At 51.1% G+C, this 20,620-nt stretch overlaps 1 protein-coding gene across 8 annotated transcripts in view; it reads left to right on the forward strand.

Moving 5' to 3' along the window:
* The window catches only part of agrn (agrin), a 170,550-nt gene that overhangs the window by 77,979 nt on the left and 71,951 nt on the right, over positions 1-20,620 (forward strand). For 6 of the 8 annotated variants that reach the window (XM_088938370.1, XM_088938371.1, XM_088938378.1 and 3 more), the window contains one exon: positions 8,362-8,400. In XM_088938370.1, the coding sequence (XP_088794496.1) occupies positions 8,362-8,400 (39 nt within the window). Of the gene's footprint in view, positions 1-4,250; positions 4,502-8,361; positions 8,401-20,620 lie in introns of those variants that run through there. The other 2 variants (XM_088938376.1, XM_088938377.1) reach the window with 1 other exon arrangement.

A 20,620-nucleotide genomic window follows, 5' to 3' on the forward strand; every position in this document is an offset into this window, starting at 1 on the left:
CGTCCGAGGTGTGTCTGAATAAGCCGGGGGCGGTGGGCACCGGAAGAGGCGAGGAGTTCGTGCAGGTTTGTCTCCGGAGGGACGAAAGCTGATCCGGTCTCCGCTCCAGAGACACAGAGAGCCTGGCCTCGCCCAGCTGCTGTAGCAAGAGTAGCTTAGTACCCTTCGACTCTGCCCTTGGAGCGACCACTGTAAAAGCGCTTAGTCCTTCTGTATCTGTGACTTGAAAGGAAGGGAAATTTTACATTTTAAATCAGCAGGTCTGGAGGGGGAGTTTAACCTTTTGTGTCAGATCTGCTGGTCCGGGTGCAGTTTTTTGCCAATTATGATACGTCTGGACAAAGAAACCAATAATGTTTAATTCTTAAAGTTTATCTCTGATATTCTTGAGTGTTGTGCATCTCTACTGTGGTGGTCTCCTTCCGTCTTACTGGAGAGATCACTGCCAGAGATCACTTTCATTCTGATCAATTCAGCTGGTAATTGGTTCAGTTAACTAATTGAGGACACAAGGGAAATAAAAACCAGAGCCAGTAGCTTTGTAGGACAAGACCAGGAGTAATTGGCTCAAAATCTCCTCAGAATTGTAATGCAGTGGTAAAACTGAGATTTATTGCTGTCAAGTAATCATTTAAATCATGATTAAGATATTATTTTACTTAGAAATAATTAATGAAACCATAAATGAAAGATACTTTGTCACCCTCTTCTGTCGACAATTGGGAACGGCTTTGCTGTTTTTGGAAGCAAAGGGAGGCTTTTAAAATTTTAGCAAACGACACATGGCACTAAGGCAGAGTAATGGCATTTAGAGCTCGGGTCTGCATCTCAATCGCTCTTAAATTAATGGATGACACTCAGGCGCTTTCCTGTTCTGCAAGTGCAGTTTGTGTTTTTAGCTGTAAATACCAGTAAATACCGAGCATCAGTTCTCGCAGTGACAGCAGGAGGTCCTGCCATGGCGCGTTGGCAGGGCAGACTGGGCTGGGGGAGGGGCAGGGCATGTGGCCCCGGCAGGGTGTGTGGCCCCAGGAGAGAGGTGACCCAGAAGCGTCTGCAACGAGCCGGAGAAGCGAGCGACTCTAGGAGTTGATCCGAGGCGAGGTTCATAGCAGCTGATGGAAAACAGGCAACATCACCATTTCTCCTCCTCTCTCGCAGAAAGGGGACAATCACAGCAGCCCGGGGCCAGAGCGAGTGCGCGCGCGTGTGTGTGCGTGTGTGCGCGTGTGTAAGTGTGATGCAGGGTGGCTGGCCTTGTTACAGACTCTTGGCAGCGTGGGAACATCTCCACTTGGAATAGAGGCTTACATGTTTAATAGGTTGAGATTGCTGTTTTTTTAAAGCGCTACCGTGTTTCCATGTAATAGAACTCCAGGGGAAGACTCCCTGTGTTTGAGGTTGTTGCTTGGGCACACAGCGGTCCGATCTGGACCAGCCGCACTGCTGAGTGACCTGTCCAGCGCGGTGTGGCGGCTGTTGGCTTGGGTGTGCATCCCTGGCTTTGGCTGGGAGCTCGTGCGTGTGAGGGGAGGGTCAGCTGCCCTCTCCGACCCCTTGCTCTCCAGGCACTCTGAATCCACCCGTTCCAGTGCCAAGAAAAACTCCCACGTCTGCGAGGAGAAATCCAGGAGATCGTCCACTCGTCTATTTTCTCCGATGCGTCCCTTTTCTGATTTCATTATTTTTATCAGATCGCTGCTCAAATTCTGCAGGTTTGGGGAAAAAAAAAAGAGATAGAAAAGAGAAAGCTCAGTCGCCGCAGGCGCAGGCCGACGTGACAGATATTAGTATACGAGACGAGGTGCGGAGCTGTGGAGATTAAACGCCGCTGGGTCCCTCTGGGTCAGAGGGAGAGAGACCTGGCCCTCCCGCGCTGCCCTGCCTGACAGCGTCTGACTGGAGGGTCATCCCCAGCTTGAGCAGGGCCGCTCGGCTGCTTCAGAGGAGCTGGAAGTGCAATTTGTCTTCCTGCTGAAACCCGGAGGCTCCCTCCAGGATATCAGAGCAGCTCTCGCACAGGTTGCGGTTTTGTACAAGCGCAGCACACAGCTGCCGTCCAAATGTGACGGCCCTGCGACTCTGGTGTGGATCTCCCCCCCCCCACAGCTCTCCGGGATGATAAATACACTCTGCCGGTGTCTGAGCTGGAATCAGTTATGTGGTTGATAGCGGCATGGAATATTCATGTTCCTGCTTTTATGGGTCCTGGGAGAGCGGGAGGCAGGGTGCTGTACAGAAGAGGTTCTGAAAACGATTCTGGCTCATTGAAATAGCAGTGGGGTGGCTGGTGAGTAATGGCCCCGGCGAGAGATGTCATCTCCTGAAGTCGCGGGCGCTGCTGGTGAGCACAGCCTGGCTTCTCCCAGCGAGTCTCCACTTCAGGGATAGAAACGCAGGGCTTGTCACCACCAGACACCACGGCACACACGAGTCCCTTTTCCATGTCACTTGTTGTTTTTCATTGTCAATTTTGATATATTTAGCACAAAAAAAAACCCCAACCCAAACAAAACAAGAGATTTTAGAAGCTGAGCCTATTTCAGGCGGCTAATTACTGTGGAGGCTGCGCTGCTCTCGGGGGCTGTGGAGCTGGAAGGCGCCTGATGTTCCCCAGTCAGATCTCTCCTTTGTCGCTCTGTCCTCCCCCCGCCTCACCCCCACGGACCCCATGAGAGGAGAATTCCCACAGGCTTTTATTCTCTCCTTCTCTCGCTCTCCCCTCTCCCTCTCATCTCCTCTCTCTCTCTCTTTGTTGGAGACAGCCCCTGCTCTCACTCCCAGCCCCCTCCCTCTCTCCCTCTCTCCCTCTCTCCGTCTCTGCCTGTCTTTCCTGCTGGCGGACTCAGCGAAGGGGCCGGGAATCGCGGAGCTGTGAACGCGCGGAGCCTCGCTCTTTTGTTCCCAGACACACAGCTGAGAGAGGCTCGGAGTGTCGCGAGTCGCCGGCTCTCGCCAGGCGCCTTGTCCTTCCCCCGTTCCTCGTGGCCTCCCACAGTTCCCCCCTCTCTCTGACGGGGGCTTCTGGGCTGGCTGGGGGGACTGCCTGTAGCCCTCTGAACTGTCCTGGTGACGTGGGCGCGGGGAGGAGAGGGGAGACCCCTCCGCTCAGGAGAAACTTCGGTGTGGCTGGGCAGCGCGGGACTTGCCGCTGGCTCTCGAAGCGCCAGGGAGTGGGGATCGCGTGAGCACGAAGAGGACGGGGAAGAGCACTTCCTCGCGGCTTTTTTTTCCTCGCCTCACAAGATCCCGGCTGTCTCTTTGGTCGCTGGTGCGCTGGTGCTGGGAGGCACCGTACGGACCAGCGGGAAGATTGGCGGCTGTCGTCGCCCCGGCAGCAGGTCCTCGGATCTGCCCGACCCCCGCTGGAGCTGCAGCCCCCGAACAGAGGCAGGTCGTCTTTTCGGACAGCCAACAAAACCCACCGCTTCTCAAAGCACATGGTGTACTGGGACGAGACAGCTGCTCCAGCCCCGTCCCCGGCTTGATCTTTAGGAATACACGCACGGGGGCAGTCTGCCCCGGGGGGCTTCTCTTCTCTTCTCCCCCATTGCTGACGGCTTTGACGAATGCAATAAACTGAGCCCCCTGGGCGGCTGGAGCGCCGGAGCGCCGGAGCGCCGGAGCTGGAAGAAGGACTGAGCAGCACAGCATCTCTCTCTACAGCTGGATCCCCTGACTCACTGCACGCTGGGCTCGGGGATGCCCTGCCCCGCCAGCGCTGGAGAGCAGGGGCAGGAGCGGAGCTAGTGGGACAGCGCGGAAAGGGGAGGATTTGTTTTTCCTGTGGAGAAAGGTTTTGGGAATGTTTTTAACCCTTTGAAGACAGTCCTGTCCTGAGGCTGTGCACGGGCCAGTTGAATTGGCTCCCTCCCCACCCGTCTGGGGGTGATTCTTGGCTCTGTAGTGGTGTTGTGTGGGGCAGGACGGAGAGCCCCCGGAGGAGCACCAGGGCTGAATTCGGCACCTGCCGCCCGCCTCCCTCCTCGAGCTCCCAGTGTGAGCCGGGCTGTCCCGAGGGATGTACAGTCATCTTCGTGGGCGCTTGCGCTCCAGCGCGGCGCAGAACCGGGGTTCCTCGGGATAAGCGACGATGTGATTTTCCAGTCTCCTCTCTGTCTTCTTGTGCGCTAAGTGTAGGGGGAGGGGGGGCTCATTTTGCAAACTCTCTCTCCTCCCCGTTGTGGATGCTATTACGGAACAGCGATGCGTTGCCTGGAAACCGAGAGAAGCTTCGCAGGCTCTGCGTTCTGAGAGGAGGGGTACCGGGGACCCCGAGAGCTGAATTTCGGACGGCCTTGTTCTTTCTTCCCCCCTATGTCCTTGCCCGTCCCGAGCATGACCAGCTGCCAGTACCCCGCGCCCTCCCCCGACCGGGACAGGATGTACCAGCACAAGGTGTCCCTGGTCGTCCGCTACTTCATGATCCCCTGTAACATCTGCCTGATCCTGCTGGCCACCTCCACCCTGGGCTTCGCCGTGCTGCTCTTCCTCAACAACTGTAGGTCTCCCCTGCCGCGTCCTGGCTGTGTGTGTGTGTGCGCTCACGACGCTGCCTGCTGTTCCTGCACGCGCATGTGTGTCTGTGTGTGTGTGTGTGTGTGTGTGTGTGTCTGCGTGCTGGACTGAAGGAAGGGACCAGTCAGCGTAAGCACGAGTTTCAGATGCTTTCAAAGTTTTTATTTTGAAAAGTAAATTGATTCAGAGCAACGTTAACTTTTGAAGCCTTCCTTTTGTCTTCCTTTTTTTTTCCGTAGCGTTTGGGTTAGGGTTAGCGTTTGAACTTCCAGTTTGTGCTGTTGATAGCGGCAGGGATGAGTCCAGGGAGAGAGGGCAGCTCGACATGCTCTTTTTGTGTTGGGTGTACCCACTGCCTGACTGTCTTTGCCTGTCTCTCTGTGTCCCCTGCCCTGTTGCACACGCCCTGTGGACTGCAGTACTCCACAATTTACATAGGAGCTTAAAATAAATCTTCCCATGTCTGATTCAGTGACATGAGCCATCAATGTGACCTTATTTGGGTGATAATGAGCGATAATGGGGCTATATATGAACCTTTTAATGCTTCTAACTGCTCAAACTAATGGGAGCTCCATGACATTTAGCAGCTCTTAATGTTTGTGCTGTCCTTCGGGGGGTCGTTTGCATGGGAATGAGTGGGTCTGTGCTAATAGCACTGACTGCTCCGGAGTGCTGGGCTGGAGCTAATGGACTGTGCCACTGGTCAGCAGAGCTCGGTGGTCATGCAGAGAACTCAGGGCAGCGCCGAGCAGTACGCTCCACTGCTAATGGATGTGGGACGCACTGTTTCTCCAGGGCTCTCGCAAAGGAAGTTACTTCCCGCATGACCACTGATGCAAATTGCAGTTTACTCTTTTACTTTATCAGTAGGTGAGCTTTTCACTTTGCTGTCCCACGTAGTGCTAAACCAACCCTCCTGACCTCCATCAGCAACCTTTCCTGGTGGACGCGGTGCCCATGCTCCCTCTCCCCGATGACGGCAGAGCTGTGCGGTTGTTTCGGCTTCACTTGCACCTTCTTGGCTCTGCTGCGGCTTCCTCTGGTTTGCGTCCTGCTTTACTCCACCCAGATTACACCAGTCTCTCAAGTCCTTCTCTTTGCTTTTACTGGGATAAACCAAATCAGCCCAGAGTTCGGAACCACAGAGAGAGGCTGGCTTTGCTACCATACATCTCCCCCTTGGCTTATATTTTATATATATATATTTTTTAATTCATTGCACACAACAGAACTCCCTGTGTTTCTTCCACGCTTTAGGCTGTGCGGTGCTTTTGTTTTGTTCTGTGAGCTGTCCTGATTGATGTTTCTGCACAAGGGTGTGACGCCGCCCCCTCCTGGCGCCCGGGAGCTGTGCTTCCTTGTGACAGTGGCTCTGTCCGGGGAGCACAGCTCCAGCCCCCTGAGCTGCTCACCAGAGGACCACAGGCCTCGCCGCTCCTCAGCCTAGCTCAAAGCTCTCAAACACTCCTCCTGTTTCCAAAAGATAGCGGTGCGTGTCTTTTTGTTTTATCTCCGCTTCCCAAGTGTGGGCAGTGGAAAGCGACCTCCGTGACGGGCCCTGATGCGATGATAATGCAGTTTAAGTGAGAGGGCCAGACGGGCGCTGTTAGCAGTGAGTGCTGTTGCGAGGGCAGTATTCACATCGGCACCTACAGAGAGCTCCACTCTAGAGAGCTCCACTGGAGAGTGCAGGAAGGCTGCGCGGTCTCTTTAAAGAGGGAGAAGAGGAGCCCTCGGGTTAGCAGTTTCCATTTTCGTTCCGAACTTTTACCACAGAGCACGTTTCTCGTGCTGTGCACCCTGCCTTGTCCTCGTGCCTCTCGGCCAGTGCCGATAATCAGAGCTCAGAGCTCAGAGCTGCGGAGCAGCGGGCCGCCTCAGTTCTTCAACCAGACGTGTAATCTGTCTTTCCCAGTCCGTCCCGGCCCTCCCTGGCGCTGTGATTGATGTGGCTGGTCGTGGTTGGCAGGAGTGGCCTGGTGCCCGTCTCACTCGCTGCGCAGCTCTGCTGTGTGCGTTTTGTTTGCTTTGCATTCATGAGATAAAAATCTATACTCCCTGTGATTGACTCGCGAGCCAGTTCTGCAGACAGTTCATTATAGAAATACTAAAATTCCTTGACCCGGCGCCCCCTCCCTCGGCTGTTGACAAGCAATTTTAAGTGTGTCTAAATTTAAACCTGATAGCGGCACCTGGCCCCGTGCTTTTGAGAGCACCGCTGAAGAGGAACATGCAGCTTATTTGCAGAATTTTTCTTTTGTTTGTTGTTTCCCTGCCTGCGCCCCGAGTCTCTGACACTATGTCCCTGTAACAAGGTCAAAAAAAGAAAGGGTGTCATGTGTTCCTGAGACGTAAACGCTAATTTCAAAGTAGGCCATGCACATCAGCGTGGCACTTTTTTTTAATGAGGAAACCGTGTGTGGAGTAAATTATGTAGCAGTGCGCTCTACTTTGCCTGACAGCATCTCTTTCTGGGTTATATACTGGAGTGTGCGGCGTTTCAGCTTTATTTCAACCCTGCTTTAACAAATCCAACATTTGAGTCATGATTTGCACTTAAACTGTAAAGTGAGTCTGCAGGAAAAGAGCACCTTGACCACGTGGATACTGGGCATCCAATAGCAAAAAGGCCTCTGTCCTCCCCCCTGCCTGACCCTAATCATGACTGCCGTATTCGGTTCTTTCTTTCATTTCGCTCCTGTTGGAGGTTTGCTGACATGCTCTGCTGCTCAACAGGGTCACACGAGGCGGGTGTCAGCGGTTGTGTTTCTCAGTTCCTTGTCTGAGTTTTTCTGGATCCTGTGGTCTGAGCAGGACTCATCCATCCTGAGGGCCGATACTCCTGTCCACTGCGTAGCCTTGTTTTAATACCTCGAGCACCTTAATCGGCGTATTGATCTTGTCAGGAGGTAAATAATGAAGGGGCAGGTTGCAGGAGTGTCGGGAATAAGAAGGGCCCCTGTTCTCTCTCCCAGCAGACGAGCTCCGCGCCAGCCTCTCAGAGCTGGTGTTGCCCGGGCGTTGCCCGTCAGTGCTGTGTGCGCGAGGCGCAGGCGTGGCGCGCTGGGAGTGGGCTCGGCCTGCCTGCCAGGGGTTCGGACGCTGGTTGCTCACCCGCTGCAGGGGGATGGGAACCAGGCGGCAGGCGGCAGGCGAGACTCGTCCGCTGGGCGGTAGCTCGTTGGCCCGAGAGCCTCAGCTAGCCGGGTGACCCCTGACCCCGTCGCTCTCCAGAGGCTTGAGAACGTTCTGCCCTCTAACCGGCAAACAGCTGGCTTGCCAGTCCGCCTCAGCGCAGACTAGATCCAGTGGAAGCACTTTTCGGCCTGAAGGGGGAGCACTTCTTTACACCGAGGAGCTGGAGCTGCTGGTTCGCGTCCAGCTCCTGGCAGCCAGGTCGAAGGGCCCCACTCGTGTGTTTGAGCGAGGTGAAGATCAAAAGGGCCATTCCCAGCCCACCTGGCCCAGGGAAAGGGGCGTTTGTGTCCGCAGTCTGCCGAGCAGACGGGTGGGCCCGGGGCCCCCAGAGGCCCTCGTTCGTAGGAGCGCTGCGTCGCTCAGCTGCTGACGGGGGAGCGAGGTCTCGTCTCGGCAACAGCGTGCCAGGACTGCTTAATGCGGTGCTTCGCTCATCCGATGAGAGCAGCCGTTAAATGACTATTATTATTGTTGTTTTCCTTGCTGCTCTCATTTGCAGTGGCAAACAGCTGTCAGTGGGCAAAAGCACAGAAGTGGCTGATTAAAAGACGTTGTATCATCACCGTGTGTCTGATTTGTTGGTGCACATTAGAAACAGCGTTCCCAGGGAATTAACGGCTCTTTCTCTCTTCCTCTTTTCAGACAAACCGGTGCACTTCACTCCGGCACAGCCCCCGGATGGTAAGTCCTGCCTTTGGTTCATCCTCTCTGATGGCTGCCTCGTGTTTCTCTTTACCTGCAACATATGCATCCCTTCCTAAGAGCTTAAAATCTCAGCAGCGTTTGGCTCGTGGGTTTGTCTGTGTAAAGAGAAGATCCCTTCTTTGAAGTAAAATTTTTGACAACTTGATTAGACACAGCGTGGGTAAAGCGCGCTCACTCTGGCATTTCTGCCTCATTAAATACATTCCCTCCAACTACAGGAGCATTAAGTTTCTCTCTGCCTGTCAGTGTATTTAGGGCAGGAACACCTCCAGAAGTTACACAGCACTGCGCGCTGCTGGTGTTTATTAAAGCTCGCCTGTTTGCAAGGAAAAAGAATCCCCGTACTTATTGGATCTGTTTTGGGTACAGAGCCATTAATTACAAGACAACAATTTATTGGCAAACGGTGAGCCTTTCAGAGCCGTAATTGGACAAACAGCTGTTTTCTTATGGTCTCATGAATATTTATGCCCCTCGGTGAGGAGTGCTGTGAGATCGCTGTTCGTGAGAGCGTACTGGTGCCTGTGTGTGGGGCAGCGTCGTCCAAGAAGGGCACCAGGGGGAACAGGAGCGTCAGCGTCAGCGCTGTCCAAGGGTCACGTTTCAGCCGAAGGTGTGATTATCAATCTCGGGCCTCAAAAAACACAAATAATTGTTCGCATGCAAAAAACAAAAAACAAAATAGACTTCAGACCTGCCTTAGTGAGATCAGCCCCGCTGTGCTGGATTAGCAGCTTGTGCCCAGTTCAGGGTAGTCGCCTTCTGTTGATTTCTTCCCTCCCTTGTGTGGTGTTGTGGCCTAAAGGAAGGAACCGAGAGGACAGCCCTAGTCAGTGGCGAGGTCAAGACCACTGTCTCCCCCCGTGAGGTCCGTGGGGCAGGTCTGCTGTGTCAGGTGCGTCAGTGAGAGGTTAGCAGAGGTGGAGACGAGGAAACTGCACCCGGGCTTCTGCTCTTCTCTTCTGTGCAAACCAGTTAAGCACAGCGTGGCCGTACGCTGGAGATGAGATTATAGGGTCGCACACAGCTGGGCCAGCGCCCCCCTGCCTCTACTCACTGCATCAGCAAAGAAAGAGCTTGAGGCCGTTCGCACGAATCCAGGAGGAAGTGTAAAGTAAGGAAGCGTGCAGATCCAGATGTTTTTTATGTCAACAGCATCATTTTACGCAGAAGAAGGTGATTTCTTTATGGTGCTTTTGTTGACTTGTTACTGTGGTAGCTTCCAGGAGTGAGAGGGTGAATTCACTCTTGGTTCTAGTGTCTAGAGCTTGCCTAATGAGAAGAGCGTGCTAATAGCTGAGACACGGGGGGTGTTGGTATTTGGAAAGTGCAGTGCAGGAGATGCGCTGACAGCACAGCCCAGTGTATGTCAAGCTCAAGACCTCCATGTGAAGCTAACGAGCCAGAAATGCATGACCCGGAGCTCTCCGAGGCTCAGGCCCCGACACAGAGTTCTCAACTCTACAACAGGATAAAAAGTTCCTCAGCTGCAGCCGAGCTGTGAAAGTGCAAGGAGCAAAAGCAGGTTTTCGTTTTCTCTTTAAAAGATTTCCAAGGGGTCTGCGTGTTTAAGGGACCTCGGCAGATTTGTTTCGGAGAGATGGCAAGGTGGAGCCTGAATTCATTAAAAAGCTCCAGGGGGCAGCTGGGCGGGAGCTCTCTGGAGAAAGCACCTGTCCCTGCACTGCCTTCATCAGCTCTCACGCCTGTGGCCTGCGGGGATGCGCTCCAGCTGGGCTGTGGCCCTGAGCCGGGTGGGTGTCAGACAAGGGCTGGATGGACTTTCCTGCTGGGTCAGGCCCAGGCTCTCGCAACCCTGTCTTGGACTGAGCGGTTATGGAAGGTGGAGGAAAGAATTAAGCCATAGGAAGCATTGTTTACACAAAGGCTTGTGGGAGTGTGGAACAAGTCTCTCAGTCATGTTGTTGAAACCGAAACCCTGGATGGCATTCTGGGATCAATTAGCTGCTAATGACCAAACAAGCAAGATGGGCAAACTGGGCCTTCCTCAGCTCTTCCTTCGCCACTGTGGCCGTGTGTTCGGTTGCAGACTAGATTACTTCCTAGTCGACACCTCTGTGGTTTAAAGATAAAGTGAACTTTCTCCTCTTTGTTCTGTGTGATTTTTGTTAAGATTATAGTATCAGGAATAATTGAAGAAACAAGAGAACCGATCCACTTAAACCACCTGGAGCCTAATGACATGGAGTTTTCTTTGTGCTTGTGTTCAAGTGTCTGAATTTAATTGGGCTCTTTTTGTTTAAAAAATAAATAAATCAGGCAACATGAAAGCATCTTTGCAGATTTCAAAAAGAAAAGCAGTGTATTAGGGATTCAAGTGGTGCTTAAAAGTTGGAGTTTGTTCTCAAACAAGGAAGACTCACAGATTCACATTGTGGGAAGCATGTCTGCAATTACCAGCAAATCCTGACTAATAAAAGCCATCTAATCAGAAACTCAAAACTGACAAAGTAATAAAGCACTCTCTAATTAGAATCTTGCATGTTTTTAAATCCAATATCACACCAGCCAAGATAATTACAACTTGTCATGTTAGAATATAATAGCTGTTGTTCAAAATTAGCCCCTTATCTTAAGATAGAAAACTGCCAGATTTTACAACTTTAAGGAAAAAAATCTCTTAGAATATTGATTGAAAGCTAAGATGAAGTCAGGATTTTAAGCATTAAAAATAGCTTTTGTGTATTTACTCCATAATACTGGAGTTTATTTCAGGGGGCATTGTGAAGTGTGTACATTCATGAGAAAAGGACTGCCCACACCATGCTATATACAATTGCAAATGTAGGTATAGGCTCCTTAAATCTGAAACAAGGTCATTCAAGTATGTACTTACCATAGAATTTATTGTTAACAAAACTGTAGTTGTTAGCAATCTCTGCTATCGAAGTCTTGAACACCAAAATCTGCACCTTTCTAGTGAACTAACTAATCAAGGATACAGGATGCTGATATTGATGGCTTTGTGTTTGTCCTACCCAGTGTTGTCATGTCCTCCCAGCCCAGGCTAATGTGGGGCCAAGTCTCCTCTGAGAGACACCTGTCCAGCTGCTGCAGTCAGGTGTTCCTCAGGGGTTGCAGATAGGTCCCTCTTCAGTTCCATCATGTTCTTACAGCAGAGACAAACCTGGATTTGTAAGCCAAGATCAGATATACAGGGAATAGGTTTCATATTTGTTCTGGAATAATCAAGGAATTGAAAGCCCTTATTCTGTTAAAAGCGGGTTCTAGTACCCATTTGGTGTCATTTTGTTTGACCTGTCTGTACTCTCAGAGCTCAGAGCCAGAGACCCAAGGACCCCAGCATCAGTGACTGTAGCACAGGTCTCAAACCATCCTCATGCTTGACAGGGAAAACAGAAATTACAGGAAGAGCAAAAGTAATTTGATTCACTCCAATTTAACCTCTGACATCAATTTACGTTGGTTATTTGGGACTATTCTCTTGGGGGCTTCTCTGTACCTGAGACTGCAGTTTGCATCAGAATTGAAAAGCAGTTTAGATGGCCACATCGTCCCGCGGCACGTCTGTCCCCGGCGCAGGTCAGCACCTCGCCTATCTGTCCAGGGGGAGGATTTCGCCCAAGACCCCCCCCCCCTTCTCCCCCACCCACCCCGAGCAGCACTCCCTTAATTAATTCAATCTCTCTGCATTTTGACAGTGAGACAGGCGCGCAGAAGGAGCAGGATTAATTATTGCTACAGAGCGCTATCTTAATTAAATCTTTTCATGTCATGGATTTCATACAAAAGAGTCCGAAATCTTTTTCATCTTTTGGGTGTGTGGGACCATACGGCAGAGAGATATCAAAAGGAGGAGATATCACCCTTAGGTGGGCTCCTGAATGAGCTCAGTATTATCCTCCAGATACACTGAGCTGCCCCGAATGAGGCAGAGCTTTATTGAAGCAGTGGGGCACCATCATATCCTCCCGCGAGACTGCTGTGGTGGGTATGAGCTATAGAAACTCCTCTGCTCATGGTTTGCCACTATGGCATTTCTGTGAGTTTTGTTGTTTTTCTGTGGCTGTGCTGATGCAATTTCGGGGATTTATCTTGCTTTTCCATGGTTTGTATTTCTGGCACCTCTCTACCATGCTTCCATTGTCCTTTACTCTGCTTTTACCTGCTGTACCACGGTATGTTTTTATAAGGAGCCTCCACAGTACACAGACACAGCTCCTCCTTCACCAGCCCTCTTCCCAATCTCCTGGGAGCGCTGGACACTAAACCAGCACATTCAGCCAGGTGAATAAAATTAGTTCTCAAAGCAGGAGAGAAAACCCCATCAAGTCTGTTTTGACACTGCCTTCTCAAGACTATTAGTGTGTCTGACACGGAGCTCTTCAGAAGAAGTGAGGGCAGTTGATATTGATCTGTGGAAAGCTAGGAAAGGGAGCCCAGAATGCATAAATGAGCTGTTAAAGACATCTGTAGCTAAGATGATTTCTTGCCAAAGGAAGCACTTCATGTCTGCTTTGGTTTATATCATAGCTGAAGCTGTCACTCAGAGCCCAGTGTAAGAGATAACCAGAGTTAGCACAGCGTGCACAAGGCACGCGGCTGGAGCCCAGCTTGCTCTCTCTGCCCAGCAGTGCTCCAGTGTTTGAAAAACACACTGTTCCGTGACTAGAAAGGGTCGAATCTGAAGTCGGTGTGGCCTGTTCGTAAGGCATTAAGTGCTGTCTGATCTCGACTTGCAGAGTGCTTGGCCTCCACAGGCCAGTGCAGTCGGCCTCTCTGTGCCGGCTGTGGTCCCAGTGTGGGCATGAAACAGGACTGAATGGTTATCAAAGGCGAACTGCTTGACCACTTGACATTTTGCATGCGATGGCTTGGTAGCGTGAGTTAAGGTACCCTCCGAGGCCTGGCAGTTGGGCTGGGCTCGGGCGCAGGTCTCGGTCAATCTGTCTGTATCGTATGCCTGCGATTTCCTGGGAAAGCTAGAAATCTGTGCTCTAACGCTTGCTGCATGGCATTCATTTTCGTTTTCTTTTTTGAAAAGTTTGTACCGGAGACGATTGGCAGTTGTTGTTTGTTGAGAGAATGCGTTAATGCCAGCAACTAAAACCGAGCTTTTGGGGGGAAAAAACACAACGCCGGCTCACTGTGACAATAACCTACATCTGGCCCTATAAATAAGCTCGATAGCTGCCTGAGAGCTGAGGGTGTATTTTCTCCCAGCTGCACTGTCAGCTATCAGACCTGTCTGTAAAGGATTCCACTTCATCCTAATCTGATTTGTATTGTTTCCCCGGCTCCCTTAATGGCTTGTTTGACATGTGTGCTCCGCGCCGCTGCACACAATTATGACAAGGTGCTCAGGCCGCTCAAGAAGGCTTGCAGCCAAATTTTATTGACACTTTCTGCCGTACGGCCCGTCTGTGAGACACCTGCAGGGGGCTGGCGGCTCCCGGAGCTGCCTGCCTCCTCGTCCTCCTCCTGCATTCCTGCTTCTCCCTGCTTTATCAGGCAGAGAGGAGATCTCACATCTCACTCACACCAGCTTTTCTTTTTTTCCTTCTTAATAAGACTGGCCCAGCCAGCAGCCGATTCGAAGAGAAACACGGAGGGAGGGAGAGAGAGAGAGAGAGAGAGATGTTCCACCCAGCTGGGCTGGTGTTTTTTTCCTCCTCGCTGGTTAATGATATACCTTGAGTTCTCTAATTGAAACCGAACAAATAGAACCTGTTTGGTATGCAGACACTTCCTCAGCCTCACGAGAACCTGGCATCTGTCTGATTTGCATAATGAAAGCAAGTGCGAGAGCAGGATGAAGAGGCGCCGGAGCATCGGGAAAGGCAGCGAGCTGAAGGGAGCGAGGCGCGTGAGGTAGAGAGCCCTGCTCGGGGCAGTCGGTGGACGCCGCCGGCTTGCTCAGCCACACAAGCTGCTGGAGACGCAGAGCTGCCCCTCTGCCTCCTGCCTCTTCAGAGCGGTGCTGTGGTGGACCGGGGGGAGCCTGGCCCCACCTGGGCTCTTGTCATGTGTGCAGGAATCGTGGAGCTGGTGCCCTGTGATTAAAGCCTGAGCGCTCTCTCTTGATGGACCAGAACTCTGTACCCAGATGCTCGAAATAAGGAGCTTCCTGGCTCTCCAGAACTGTGGTCCTGGGCTCTGAAGGGTCCTTGGGAAACAGGGACCCAGGACCAGGAGCCAGTGTGGGAGATGGGAGGCGGGAGGGAAGAGAGGGTGTGGGGATGAGAGAGAACAGATCTGAACATTTCTGCGGTGTGAGAAGAGGTCAGCTGAAGCTGAAGGAGGGGAGGATGCAGAGGCTGTTTTCTTGTAGCCATGTGCGAGGTCACTGCTGTGGAGAGGAGATTTAATAGACACGCTGCCTCTCAGCCAGTTCTACTGCTCCTTCATCACTCTTCGTCCCCTGTCCGTGTCCCTGTGCTGCAGAGGTGCTGGGGCTCAGGGTCAGTGTTAGCCTTGAGCGTTAAGGGGGAACTGAACTGAGCTATCCCTTGTACACTGTGCAGACACACACCAGCTGACACGCACACACAACACCAGCTGACACACACTTCACAATAGCTGAAACATGCACAACACCAGCTGACACACGCACAACACCATCTGATACACGCACAACACCAGCTGACACACGCACAACACAAGCTGACACACGCACAACACCAGCTGATTCACACACAACACCAGCTGACACATACACACACCATCTGAGACTCGCACAACACCAGCTGACACATGCACAACACTAGCTGACACATACACACAACACCATCTGACACGCACAACACCATCTGGCACACACACAACATCGGCTGACACATACACAACAACACTAGCTGACACGCATACACAACACCAGCTGACACACACACAACACCAGCTGACACACACAGAACACCAGCTTACACATGCACAACACTAGCTGACACATGCACACACTGGCTGACACACGCACAACACCGGCTGACATACACAACAACACTAGCAGACACGCACACACAACACCATCTAGTACGCGGGCACACAGCACAAATTGAGGTATACACAGCCACACAAAAAGTACTGACTCGCACACACATCATGTACACATGCAAGGACACACAACACAAACTGACATGCTCGCAGACATAGACACAACACTGGGTGATGCCCTCTGCCCCTCTGAAATGGGGCCCTCTCCGGTCTGCCCCAGCGGCGCCCTCTCTTCTGTGTGTGCAGACTGGGAGACAGGGACAGGAATTGATTTTTGCCAGCCTGAGCAGTAAATTTGCACAGCCTCGTTGTCAGAGATTCTATTAATCCCTGGGGTCAGGCAGCAAAGCAGTGAAGGGCTGTGAAAAGTCCTATAGATGATGAGACAGGAGTGGGGCAATATTTCATGAACGTGTGTGATTGAAATTCAAGGGTTGGCAAAATTGTATGTTAATGTACTCCAAAAAATAAACCCTCAAGCACCAGAACGGGCCTCTGCGCAGCTGTTATTCACAGAAATTCATTTCAGATTCCTTGACTTTGGAGTCATACAATGATGCAGCTGGATTTATTAGGTGATCAGAGAGTTGTTAATTGTGCTCACGTTTTTTTCTTTTTAATCTGTGAGAGTGTTGGGGACATTCTGCAGTGAATCCTATCAAAATACGCCCTCGCACCTTTGTTCAAACGCAAATTCCTTCTACACTTTTTTCAGTGATTGACCTTCTTAAATTAATCTGGCACCCCCAGAAAGAGCATCTCTGACCCACAGAGTGTGGGGGCGCCCCAAGTTAAGTACCCCTGTTCTAGGGGGAGGACAGAGGTTCAACTCAGGGGACTTTTTCACACTCAGTAGTGAAATTAGGATAACTGACAAATTAAAAGGAATACATTCAGCACAGAGAAACACTTCTTTACTCAAAGAGCAGTGGGTGTCTGCAACCTGCTTCCCAGCCTGGGCCGCTTTAAGAACCAGCTGGGTGAAATCTGAGATGTGAATCTAAACGAATGGGCAGATGGGCCACGTGGCCCCTCTCGTCTGCAGACCTTTCCCTGGGTCCCCCTCCTGACTCAGGGGCTCTGCACTCCAGATGGTCTCCTTTTTCTCAGCTCCTGCAGGTGGGAAGACTCCTAGGTGATGTGACTCCACGTGCAGCATCACATGCTCAGTTCTCTGGGGTCAGAACTGCAAAAAAGGGAAACCTTTAAGAGGTGACAAAACCAGGTTCTTGAAATCTTTTTTCATCACTCTGTGAATTAAAATGAGGGGCGTTTGAATGGAAATAAACTCGGGCTGTGTACTCTCTGTCAGCAGGCGCGAGTGCCTTTTATAATAATGCAGGCCAGAGCAACTTTATAATTCATTGAGTTTCTCTTTCCAGCTTCCTTTTTGAGATGGGGTTTAGACTAAATATGAGCAAGTTTATCTTGTTGTGAATCTTCTTATGAGGTGGAGTATGTATACACGGTATATATGGATGTAGCACACAAGTCTGGGGATCTATGTTCTATACACATGAATTATTAAAGTCCACTCTAGTCAGAGCAATCTGCAAACACTGACTGTCCTAGATTTGAAATAAATAACCAAGTGAGGAATAAAGTGTGGGGATAGATGTCAACATGGTATGAGCTTTCTTTTCAAATCCATTCGTAAAACCACCCTCATATTATTTGCAGGAACAGAGACGAGGTGCAATTTGTTACTCAGATGTGGTTGCATTCAGTAGCCAGATTTCATAAGCAAATGTTGCACAGGAAGAACTGGCTTTAGCAGTGTTGTTGTTTGAGTAAGGAACAGTAATATAATTTTTATTGGTATTTTTTAATTAGGTTTGTTGCCTAAGCCTTTCATTAAACAGATGAGGAAGAAGACATATGTTGATGTGATCCTACATAACGTACAAACACTAATCGCCTTGGAAACTTCTCCCTGTATCCTATTGGTAATGATTGTTATCAGTAACAGATGACGGTTGGAATGCTGAATGGTAATTAGTGACCAGCTGCTGTGCGATGTGCAGCTGGGCAATGGGCAGAGGTCATGTTGGGCTGCCTGTGTCTGCCTGTGTGCACGAGAGGCAGTGTAGTGCTAGATTTAGAAATAAACCTGAGCATTGCAGAGCGGCTCTTCAGCATCTTCATGGAGAGGATTCAGCTCTAATCAAATCAAACCCAGCTTGCTGAGTGAGTGCTGTCCTTCTCTGAGAGCCATCTCGAAGTGCGAACGGCAGCCCTCAGCTGGAGCTTGCCGATCCCAGAATCCTGTGCAGACTCGGGGTCTCACCGGCCTGAATGCTGCACGCTCTCGCCTGCCTCTCTGCCTCTCTTCCCTCTGGGCTCCCCGCTGCGCTGTAGGGCTGGCAGCCGGGACGAGGGGTCTTCTGCTTGAGCTGCTGCGACCCCCTGCCCCCGGGCCAGCCGTCGGTGATGGAAGGGTGGCGGGAGTGGGGGGGCGTGTGTGTGGTGTGCTGGGAGGCACTCAGAGTGAGCAGACTCACCTAAGCGTTGGAGTCGGGCAGCGCTGGAGCAGCAGGCTCCAGATGTGCTGGGCCTGGGGGGAACCCGCCGGTCCACAGGGGCCTCCAGATCCGGAAGAGCAGGCTGCGAGTGCGTCCTCTCAGGCCTTCCAACCAGCCTCGCAGACGAGAAGCGCCGGGTGTTTGGGTCGTGACTGTTGTGACAGATGGCACCAGAGAAAAAGGCTTTTTTTTCTCCTTTTAGTTGCCTGTTTTATGCCTGTGAAACACACAGCGCCTCTGTAGCAGCTCTCCAAGCCAGGCGGGTTGCTGCCTGACAGTTTTTCAAGCACGTCACACATTAGCAAGCCTTATAAAAACACCCTCCTTTTACATAAATAAATTAATTAAACAGCGAGCGCCCTACTGAATATTTATATCGCGCCCGTCAGCCTTGTGAAGAGTTAACGCGCTCGTTTGAGGGTCTGTGCTGGAGCGGGTCTCGTTCGTGTCCATGGCAACCTCTGCCCAAGCCTCATGCACAATTCATGGTGACCTTTGCTTCCTGGGATAACCCTTCAGTGCCTTCCCGACGCACTCCCGCGCCCACGGGCTGGTGCGCGGCCCTCCCGCAGGATCAGTTCTGGAAGAGGCACCTGCTTAGTGAAATTCGAGCATGAAATATTAATGCCCCCCGGTATCTGTGTTATCCGCGAGGGGAGACAGAGCAAGTGGCCCTCCTGGAGATAATTGCAGCTGACTCGCCATCTATCATCCTGGCCACGTTGGACAATAAATAAGACGGAGAGTTTTTAAAACATGCACAACAGCAATGGTACCGTTTATGCCACGAGCCTGTGGAGTCTGGCGTTTTCGATAAATTGCTTGCTCTGCTTGCAGGCAACCTGAGTAGAAATTCCTCAGGCGTTCCTGTGGCATCAGTCCGCCTCAGCGTCCTGTAGTGCGCAGGGAGGTTTTTCTTATGGGGAGAAACCCTTTATTCCATCACAATGCGCTGTTGACATTAAAGATTCAACATTGTTTTAATGAGGTTTTTTTTTCCCCTATTGTTCGGCCCCTGAAATTGAAATTGGTGCGTTGCCCTGCAGAGCTGAAGGGGCTCTTTCAAGCTATTTGGAGGCTCGTAATTAATTCATTCTTTCATGGTGGTTATTATAATGGAATTATTCCTCATCGGTCACTTATTGTAATGCATTTGCTTAATTAGACACTGATGTTTCATTTCCATAATCTGCATAGCAGGCAATTAATGGGGCCAGGCCTGCAGAACGGACCTGGGAGAGAGAGCAGCACGTTCCCTCCGTTCCACGGGTACAAGACCTGGGGTTTCAGGGGAGCCCCCGGTGTCGCTGGGCCACCAGGCCGTGCCCGAGCCGGCCGTCGTGGTGGTAAACAGGAGAGAGAGCTCCATCTGTTCACTGCGCTGAGGAGCTGCTGGGGAGCGGAGAGGACTGAACTACATCTGTTCCACAATTACTGCTTTAGAAGCAGATCTGCAGGATAAACTAAGTGTGGCTTGAGCTTTCTTTTCCAGTGCTAAAATAATTGAATCTCTCATGAGGAAACCGATCCCTTTCTGTCTCATGGCCCTGGACCCAGATCCTGACCCCGAGTGTGCAGGGTCAAAGTGCCTCACCGGTGCAGTCGGCTGACAGCAGCCCTCACCTCGTAATGACATCGTCTCCTTTATGACATCTCTAGCCGTAACCCGGCTCTGCAGAGTCTCATCTTCTCCTTCAGTTCTGCGTAGATGTGAAGAAAATAAGGGGGTGTGAATTGAGTGTCTCGGAGGGATTTCTGTACAAAAAGACTAGAAAGAAAGCATCAATAACATGAATATCTCAAGGAGTAATCAAGGCTGGATTTGCTGGGCTAAAACTGCTGTTGAAAATTTCTAAGCCACTCCTGCAGCGTAATTGGATTTGAACGGCAAAATTGTTATTTTTAGATTTAAACGTGAAAAGACAGGGATAGAGAAAACGGATTAATGATTCATTAAACAGGTCCTCTCTCTTGGCTGTAAAATGTTTCAACGCACACATCATACGGCCCTTTAAAATTAGCGTTGAAATCGGATGAAAGGAGCCCCAATTAGCTGTGTTTCTTGACAGAATCTCTGCCTGAAAGAGGAAATGATCAGAAACCTGCAGCTTTTTTTTACAATGCAAAGCCAACGATGTTTAAAGAAGAAGAAAGGGGAGAAATTAGAGAGGGTCAGGGGCTCAGTAGCAGGGCCGTGGTTATTGAATCTTCGTATTGGCTGCAGCACTTCACTCCCTGCATGTGCAGAATCTCCCAGGGGTATGAGGTGACTAAAGAGAAATTCACTGAGCAGTGAGCCTGCTGTTCCTCTTCAGCGGATGCCACTCGATTCACACGGCACACAGCGAGTTCAGTGATCGGTTCCTGCGCCCGGTGCAGGAGGTGTGCGTTCTGCGCCGTATCCTACCCAGCGCGCTGTGTGTGCTTGCAGAACTAGCAACGCGTCCTTTGTTTCTCCTAGTTCCCAGATGTGTGTGTGTCTGTGGGAGGGAAGCGAAGCATGACTGATAGGGGAAAAAGCACGTTGCGAGTTAAAATTAAATGCTCTGTTTTCCTCAGAGAGAGTTATTAAACAGCCAGGAAGAAGTACAGTGTGACAGCAGCTTAAATGAGCTAGCACTTGTCAAAATACCGAAGGGCTTAAAGGGCCGTATTGTACTGTGACTGGCACTTGAGTTTAAAAAAAGTTTATTATTGATTCC

Source organism: Atractosteus spatula, chromosome 20 (assembly GCF_055471065.1).
Source record: "Atractosteus spatula isolate fAtrSpa1 chromosome 20, fAtrSpa1.hap1, whole genome shotgun sequence".
Taxonomy (NCBI): domain Eukaryota; kingdom Metazoa; phylum Chordata; class Actinopteri; order Semionotiformes; family Lepisosteidae; genus Atractosteus; species Atractosteus spatula.